The 9,602-nt window shown below is 37.1% G+C and overlaps 1 protein-coding gene across 11 annotated transcripts in view; it reads left to right on the top strand.

The window, feature by feature from the left end:
* Nucleotides 1-8,919, top strand: part of LOC111266243 (signal peptide peptidase-like 2A) — a 12,621-nt gene extending 3,702 nt beyond the window's left edge. For 4 of the 11 annotated variants that reach the window (XM_086970835.1, XM_086970834.1, XM_086970838.1 and 1 more), the window contains 7 exons: nucleotides 275-361; nucleotides 979-1,245; nucleotides 1,853-2,012; nucleotides 3,351-3,575; nucleotides 3,950-4,375; nucleotides 4,623-4,918; nucleotides 5,672-8,919. In XM_086970835.1, coding sequence (XP_086826961.1) covers nucleotides 275-361; nucleotides 979-1,245; nucleotides 1,853-2,012; nucleotides 3,351-3,575; nucleotides 3,950-4,375; nucleotides 4,623-4,918; nucleotides 5,672-5,698 — 1,488 coding nt within the window. In that variant the 3' untranslated portion in view covers nucleotides 5,699-8,919. The remainder of the gene's footprint in view (nucleotides 1-274; nucleotides 362-978; nucleotides 1,246-1,852; nucleotides 2,013-3,350; nucleotides 3,576-3,949; nucleotides 4,376-4,622; nucleotides 4,919-5,671) is intronic. The other 7 variants (XR_015313356.1, XR_015313354.1, XR_015313355.1 and 4 more) reach the window with 7 other exon arrangements.
* Nucleotides 8,920-9,602: the final 683 nt, after the last annotated feature.

The raw sequence follows: 9,602 nt of genomic DNA, 5'->3' as shown, positions 1-9,602 counted from the left end.
ATATAGACGAATTTTTATCAGCCCATAGTCACTGTAAATATAGAACTATATTCAATAATAAAGGTATTTAAAGTGTTCATGAGGTTACCCGATTTACAGGAATACTCTTGGATTGGGTAACCTCATGAACATTTTAAATATTTTTTTATAGTTTTAGAATTTTGAAAATATTATTATTATTGAATATAGTTATATATTTACAGTGACTATGAGCTGATAAAAATTCGTTAGATGTATAACATTTCCTTTTAAACACTCTCTCTACATATTGCAGGAGCCAATTAAGGTTGAGGTCAATGAGACCCGTGAGCTCGACATCGTCGTTGGCTATGTCTCCGAAAACACGGCCAGCGCCCTCATCGTAAGCTTTCATTTTTTCTTCCGTGTCTATTCTTCTAGTAATCAAAATGGTTTATTTGCAAAATTTGCTTTGTGTAACACCATTATTGCACAAGAGCAGTAGTATCAACAAAATACATATATGTGTACCATAGTGGATTGATGACCGCTTAACAAATATATTTTGACCGACCGACTAACAAAGCAATATCGTTCTAGCTATATTTTCTAATACAAATGTTTTTATTATTGAGTTAAACAAACAACATGTGTGTTTTGATGGTGTTCATATGGAGGTTTTAATAATGAAGTTCGTGTGGTTGATTTCGTTGTATTCAGAACCGTGTGCCGCAATAAAGTAACGGCTTAAGAATAGGTAACTTATTGGCATGAATGTGACAGGTGGCAGATTTAGTCTAAGGAAGGATTGTGCAAGCTGTTTTCCAGAGTCCACTTTATTATGCGCAAACAAAACATGACATTAATGACATTAAGATCTTACGGCAGCGTGATTTTTAACCGAGGCAATATTAATTGCTCTCACATACTTGAACAATATACACCAAAAGAAGATAGAAGGAGAAAACCATAGAACCACAAAACTTTAATTCACGATTCCTGTTTTTTTTTACGTTACAGAACCTTCTATCATTACCTGGTGGCGCCGTAGAGGTGTGGATGTTCGCTTGTTCCGAATCACCATTAGACTACTCGCTTGTAGTTATTTGGTTTATTGCGGTATTCACCGTGGCTGTTGGAGCGTTCTGGAGCGGACGCGTTCGCCTTGAGCTTTTCATTCTTGAACAACAACAACGCGGACCAGACTGCCGGTTTCTCAATAACGGAAACGGCACATCGACGAACGGATTTCAAGAGAATAAGATCTCACAAAGCGGCTCACTTCAGGTTAGTTATAAATACCACGGACAATCGTCTGCGTCCAAAAGCCAGACCCGTCGATCAGGTTGTTAATAAAGTAATGGCCATTTCTGTTGACTTTTTAATTTTCTAACATTTGGTTCACTCGTCAAGTTACGTACGTGAAAAGATTTTCCTTACTCTTCAAGACCATTGTCTTTATTTTATTCGAATTGTACCATATTATCTTGTAATGGGGCACTCCGAGGGCATTTTTACTGAGAAGGGACTCCAATTTTGTGCCTGAAAAAAACGTCTTTTTTAGGTAGAGTATGTAATACTTGAAATTGGCGAATCTCAGCTATAGGCTCCCTCAGAGAACATAGAGCACACAAATCGAAAGTAGAGGTCTCACACTTAATTATCTTCGCAGTGCACAAAAAGCTCTGCGACGGTATATAACACTTGCTTATCAGCAAACGAAAATTGAAAACAGTAAAGGATAAACAAAAACGGCCATCAACTTAGCAACCAAATATGCCACGCGTCTCATGTGGAACATAATATTGTATTCCTCAGCACTTTTGATAGTCATATTCCGTCGAATTACAGTTGTAAAAAAATTCTGCTCTTTTGACCTTTCTCATATTCTTAGGGTTATTCAGTCGACAATGGGGCAATGCTGGCTGGTGGCGTTCAGGAGGAGAGTTCACTCGACGTTTCCCCTTTGCTCGTATCTCTGTTCGTTGTCTGCATGGGTGCCATGCTTATCCTTTTATATTTCTTCTTTCAGTACCTCGTCTACTTTATTATTGGTGAGTCATTCTCGATTGGACATCTATCTTCTAAGCTCGCAAGTTATTATACGGCTCTATAGAGTTGTGGGTTCAATGATCCCTTTTCGTCTTAGTTTAGTTTGCATAGCTACCTATACTTTGTACCTGTTGCATACCATACCTACTTATTTATCTCTAAACGAAACAAAGAGTGAATGCTGTACTTAAGTCAAAGCTAAGTTAAAGGAACTGCAAGCATATAATTTTTATTTCGCAGTCGTCTGTACTGCAATTCGAATTGAAAAACTAAACAAATTACTTAGCATACTCAATAGATGCTGGAGAAAATTGCATTCCAGTGCTTTGTTGAAGTTGAAAATGTTTTTAAGTGTTGAAATAGTATTAATTTTCAAGAATTTTTCAAGAATTATCAGAAATATTACTTTAAGTCAGTAGTTCAATATTTGGGTGATGATGCTTTTGCTAACTACTTAAAAACGGCGCAAATTTTTGGTCAATCAGAGATCCATAAAGAGTTAAAAACGTTAACCCTTTAATTGATTTTTACTAGTGATGCTTTAATATAGTAATTAACAATACATAGATCTCACTGGAAGGTACTAAGATAATAATAAAAAAAATCTAAAGATAGACATCATATGTGGCAATACCCAAAAGTTTGGTTGTGTAAGAGCGTCAAAGGTAAGAAGACACTTGCACTAAAAATACTGTAATCATGAGATCAGGTTCCTTTTTCGATAAAAACTTGTACTTTCTAAGTAGTCCCAGGTTGTTTGATAGAACGCCCAACAACAGTGTCGGACATAAGCCTAGAAACATTTAGGTAGTTTTAGGGGAAAAATGTGTAGTTCAAACTCGTTAATACCACATACGAAATTAAGTTCGTTGTAATATTATATTTGGCTGCTGTTAAAAGGCCTAGCTATTCTCAGGGCTAATCATTAATCACTAAAGGGCACTTCCGTGTTGTTTGCACGAGGGTTTGGTTGAAGCCCTGTGTTTTGAGGAAACTATTTGAGCGCTTGATGTCTGCTCATCGTTGAGTTACAGCTGATAATATTGAATTTCATCCAAAATACATTCTAATCCTTTATAGATATTTCACTTGATAAGGTGTTTGTTTCTCCACAGTTTTGTTTCACATCGCGTTTCGTATTCTCGAAACGTAATGTAGACAACGATTGATGGCAACAAAAATGTTTTATTTCATGGCACAGACTCATATTCGATATGTCAATAATTATGGACGTTCAGGTTCGTTCTTTATTGTTGCAGATAAACTCCTTTCCCAACTTAATACTGCAAATGCTAGTGTATTATTTAATAGCAACCGGCTCCACACTGTAATCTCCACAGGCATGTTCGCAATTGCATCGGTGACTTCACTAATCGGCGTTCTGGAGCCCGTCATAAATCGCATTCCTATAGGAACTACCAAAATCCCCCGTCGTCTCCTGCCATGTTTTTACGGGTCATTGCAAATACGCCATGTGTTTCTTATCGTCTTTGCCATTGCTCTAACAGCTGCATGGCTTCTCTTGAGACATAAACCGTGGTCCTGGGCACTGCAGGATCTCCTCGGTAAGTATCAACAAAATTGCTTCAGGCAATTGCTTCAATAACCTACAGCCATGTTGTTGGCACATAATCATTATAGCAAATATAGTTTGCGCGAGTTGAATTCTGCAGTTATTTGAGAAAATTTAAAGAGATTCTAGTTGGGAAAAATAGGATGAGATCATAAGGCTTCGTACGCATAGGTAATATCATAAAGAATTGGTAACGAAAGTAAAAGTAATTTCGGTTTATATTCCTCTGTGATTTGTGTGCTGTTATTACCCATCATAAGCACATTAGTAAGCACATTTTGTGGTTGACGATGATGTTGATCTTGGTTTTCCCCTTGAGGGCGCTGATGATGGTTATTATGCTCATTGTTATTGTCGTTAATATAGGTGTGGCGTTTTCGTTAAACATGCTACGCACATTGCGGCTGCCAAATCTTCTGATCTGCTCGGTTCTTCTAGTACTGCTCTTCTTCTATGATATCTTTTTCGTATTCGTAACGCCTTTCTTAACTATGAAGGGCGAGTCGGTAATGGTCGAGGTGGCCAGGGGCGCGGCGGACACGCAGGAGCAATTGCCTATGGTACTTCGTGTGCCTCATCTGGGAGCAGATCCGCTCAATGTCTGTTTCTCACAGTTTTCGCTTCTCGGCTTCGGGGATATCCTCGTACCTGGCCTTCTCGTGTCCTACTGCCACGCCTTTGACCTTCTCCACCACCGGCAGGATCAGCAACGACCTCCCGCAACGTCCGGCTGTTGCTGTTGCTGCACCACCTCATCTACTAGCAGACTCTACTATATCGTCTCTGTAGTCTGTAAGTTCTCTCTTTCTCTCATTATATACTTAAATATACTTAAATTAATAAAGATATCCGACCGAATCACGACAAGCGTAATGTCGATAGGCTTTAACCTTTAAAATATCTATATAAAGTAGAAGCGATATTAAAAGTCAGATAAAATTCCGTAAACAGTAAAACGTATTTTCTGCATATCTAATTCTTCTATGAACTTTTAATCTTTATTTATTCATTTTGGTAACTGTCTTAATGATCTATTCAGTTTACGGGATCGGGCTGATGGTGACCTTTGTAGCACTATATTTGATGGAAACCCCGCAGCCCGCGCTACTGTACCTCGTGCCATGTACATTGTTGCCAGTTGTTCTGGTGGCTGCGTGTCGCGGGGAGCTGCGAGCCATGTGGCGGGGCAATTTCGGGGGCCCAGCTGTTTCCCACAGTCATGGACTTGCAAACGGTGGTGTCATTGGCAGCACTTGTGCTGGACAACGACCCCCAAACCACTCAGCACTACCGCCGTATGGAGCAACAGAAACTGACCCTGCGCCCATCTATCAGGTAACATACATACACACGAAGGTGCGAAGCTTTCAAGAAATACAGTTTAGCAGATCATGCTAGTTGTAGAGATTTTAGTGTTCGATACATTCTTGTTTGATTAAAAAGTTGATCAACTTAAGCTATATATAATTTTATAATTCATGAAAACATTTTATTTGATTTTGCTAGTTTTGATGGAATTAACTATTTTAATATATAATAAAGCTGAGCATTTAAGATAGATATTGCAGCAAGCTCGTAATGGCAAGCATTGTGATTGTATTAGTCAAGTCAATAATAGTTTATTGTGTAAACAATCAAATGATTCTTTGTGCTTTCATGCCAGTAGTCGCTTTTTGATAAAAATCTGACGCTTAACAAAAACAGTGCGCGAAAGTAGCTAAGGGTTAAAAGTAAAAACTACAATCACTGGTGGCGACATATCTTGCCATTTTTTATAAATTATTTTAAATCTTGTAAAAAACTTATAAAAAATTTGATTATAGGGTAACATTAATAGTTGTTGCCGTTAAATTCAAACAAAACGAAAGTGAATTGAATTTTTTGTTACCCTGGGGAGATAGCGCTATCAGAAGTATCTATGTTACGAATGTCACCAACTCATTTCTCTAGTTGGTCTTTTTATTACTGTTTAAACATATGTTACATATTTATAGGATTAATATTGAAGTCAACTTGTCCTTTCATGCATCTAATGTATATCAACATGTTTTAACGGATAAGGATAATATCTTGTAATTTTAATTTCAGACAGATTCAACGATGATTCACAATTAAAGTCAAAAGGATTCACTTGTTACAAAAACACACGAAACAAGGTTTAAAAGGCGAGTATGGGCCATTGGGCAGGCAGCTGCAGTGATCACTGTCATCAAGGCTCCTTCATCTGACAACGGGCCAGTAACTGATCTGATATGAATGAATGGTACGATCCTCATCAAATCGAAGAAATTCGAGCCTTCCCTTCTCCCTTTGAGCTTCATTACCATAATTATCACCATCACCACTACTAACACGACAGGCGAAGCTCAGTAGTTTGAGTATACGAGCGTAGGTACGCATACATACACATTCTCGTTCGACCATTTTTTCAGCAAACAAAAAATAGACGATTCTTAGGGCAATAATCAGGAGCTTCTGTAATCAAGTCCACTACGGTAGCATTTTATATGAGGCGCCCTAGTGTAATTTACGGTATGCGGAAGCTTCCAAAAATTATCGGCTTCATACGTTGACTGCCACTTCGTCAAATGCTTTCCAACCGAGACTTTCTTGGGTTTGTGTACCTGTTGGTATTAACGATCTCCGCCTTTCACGGCTCGTCAAATATAAACAAATAAGTTTGTGTCGTTAGGAGTTCACTGGCATAACGAATTGCAGTCAATGATAGAATATTTCTACTATTCATATAGGCAACGACCCTCATAATATATTATAATTGTATAATCAGCTTGAAGACTGCGGGAGAAATTATAGAAAATAGTAGTCCATTTGTTGTTGTCGTTCGAGAAGCTTTACGTTCGTCAAATGTTAAAAAAAGCCTTCGATTTGAAAAATGCATTACAATGCAGACTTCTCATCGTTGGCTTCGAGTTTGTTGCATACTTATATGTTGTTCGGAGAAACAGCACATGAATACGAGAGCATCTGTATTATTTAGTTGGTGCAAGTTGAGAAGGAGCTTCTTAAGTTTGTAATAAGAAAAAAATGGGACAATGTTTGTATAAATAAACATCACCAGAATTATGCAGCTGGCTAGTGGGCGTGGATGACTATATGCTACCAAGACTCGAACTAAAACGTATTAGATCGTCAACAGTAGCAACACTATGGTTTTGTCCGCACATAAAGGTGCTAAATCAACTGCGCATGTTCCTTCTAAGAATCTGTGTACTATATTCTTTACTTAGATGCTGTGTATGATCTTACTTGTACGGCAATAACCGTTAATTGCCGTTGTGTCGGCTCGGGTCGAGCTGTCCGATGAATTAATGCTGGAAAGTCGTATCCAGACATTAAAAGGGAATTGAGTGCTACGGTTACCGCTGTAGGTACGAACAAAATGCAACAGTTTTCATTTTAAAATGCATTACTGTAGAAGTCTTGATTTCCTAGATATACAATTTACATCTAATAGTCTCAAAGATTGATTCTACTGCCATTTATTTCTTATATCTAGCTTTCAAACTGACGATGATAACAGCTTGCGTTTGCTGACTAAATTGCGTAAACAAGAATATGAGTACACGAATATTCATGTGATTTCTGAATAACGACGTCGTCTGAAAATATCTTTGCACCACGACAATATCTGATTTAGACCTTCAATACTTGTTTATAATGTGCTATACGTTATGTGAAATAGGTGCAATTTTTCCAACATTGAAGGTTTTGTTTAAAACAGAGCTCATTTTACACCAGCCAAGCTTAATCCAAATATATTTCATATTTGTATTACTCGAATAGTCTACAATCGCTCTAAGCGATTTTCAACACACTCGCGACAGGTCTATGAGGTCTGCAGTCTGAACCAATCAGTAGAATTATTATTATACACTGTGAATGAACTGGGCGTGACTTTGTATTTAAGGACAGATATCTGTGTAGACAAATCATGTCTATAAATTTACTCTAGGATTTGCATAAAACTCTATTCATTATTCTTTTAGAAATCATAAACACTTTAGACGATTAAATTTAATGGATTGTATCTCGTATTTCAGTCAGTAGTTCGTGTCATTCTGCACAATTTAACTCTTGTCGCCGATCGTTTCAAAGCCAATGCCCTGCTGCTGTCGAGGAGAAGCGAATGATACATAACACTGAGTGCCGCAGTAGTTATTATGTTGGGTACAATTCATATTTGAAGACATAATTTTTATGACTTTATTATTAGTACCTCATTTTGACACTAAGTACTGAACGCTGGCGGAAAATGTGTTGCCCCCTGTTTTTTAAAATAACATAACATGTGTTTAAACTCGTATAGTGACATACAAAATTATGATCAAAAACCTCACGTGAATGTATTAGTTTGAATATAACGGGTGTGCTATGTTTTGCTCAGACGAAAAATTAAACTTCGTTTGTTTTAATTTAACTATGCGATGCATCTTTTTGAGGCTTTTCAAAATCCTAAAAGTTTTGAAATTTTGACAATTTAATCTGGGCAAGTTAAACAGATAACTGAAGATGAAGTTAAATGTCTTGGTCCTTACTGATTTTATATATGAAGAATTGGCTATGATTGCAGTCAGCGTTAGTCTGTATGTTTTTTTCACTGTTTTGTTCATACTAATGACGGTAGTTATTTAAAAAAAACGTGATTTTTGGAAAAATATCGACATGAATATGTAGTTATTATGTCAAATGTGGGGTTAGGGAAGGTTGGATTAGGCGTAATGATTAAGCAAATGTGCTTTTTAGGAATGCAGCTTTTCCGATAAGACATCCATTGACCATAAATTTGTAAAAAAGTATTGGACACCAGGGATTGACTACCCCTGTACATACTGATGCGTAAATATTTAGCCGAATAGAGTAACATTTTGAAAGAGCTATTGTCTCGATGACAGAGTGGAGCAAGTGAACAGTTATATATAGTTTGCAAATCTATATTATTCAGACGCATGAAATGACAGAAACGAATACATACAGACACTCAGTACACTCATTTTACGATGAAAAGCATGATGACGGTCTGTTTGAATGTGATGCAATGAGTTTTACGCGATCCTTTCATACCTCCATTACAAAGTTGTCATTTTCGCCTCGTTGACCCTTGATTTTCCATCACGTGACATACGCCATCGTCACCGTCCGTGATTGCATGCATAATCACAATGTTAATAATTATCGCCACGCCATCTATATATATGAAGCAACTTCTCACCTGAATCTTTTCAAATTGTTTATTGAAATGAGAATAACGTAAATAAAACGACAAAAAGCATGTCTCTTTTATTTTTGAAAAGAAAGTAAAATGTTTGACTTCAAGATCCACTGTTCTTGTTAATACTAGTTATCAGCATGGTGATGTTAGAGATAACGTGAACAAACTAATTATAAAAACTTTAATCACAGTAGTTGTGATCGCTATGCTGTTCTTGCAAAACACGGTGTCATATAAATGTGACTAAAGATCTAATTAAAAATATATGTCGATATGTTAAAAATATGTCGAGCAAGTATGCTCGTTTAATAAGGGTTCCTACAGTTAAGTACAGTAAGGGTTTAATACGGGTTAGTACAGCGAGTAAGAGGAGCGGAGAAAAGTAAATTAAAGTAGATGGAATACTTCAGCAATCATAAATACAGTTTTTATTATTATGCGTGTCGTTATTGTTACTGAAGGGGTGTACAGGGAAGGATATGCAAATTTGACTCTATGAACGCCAACGTACCAAAAAACTACTTACCACCTGCTAATTAAATGGACTGAAAACAATGATGGAAATGAAAACGTACATTTGGGGTGATAAAGTAGATGCTGGTGATAGAAACAAAGTGTTTGGTTGAAACAGTGAGGAAAAAATTGCAGGGAACGTTGGCCGACGCCTCGGCCGCCCTGTCCATTTTCAATGTAGTTCTACATAGAAACCGATTTGTTTCTTCTGTATAATACATTCACATCACTACAATGATAAGTAAAAATGCCATCACAACAACTGTCATATATATA

Source organism: Varroa jacobsoni, unplaced genomic scaffold, assembly GCF_002532875.2.
Source record: "Varroa jacobsoni isolate VJ856 unplaced genomic scaffold, vjacob_1.0 scaffold_1066, whole genome shotgun sequence".
Lineage (NCBI taxonomy): Eukaryota > Metazoa > Arthropoda > Arachnida > Mesostigmata > Varroidae > Varroa > Varroa jacobsoni.
This window is presented reverse-complemented; position numbering and strand designations above follow the sequence as displayed.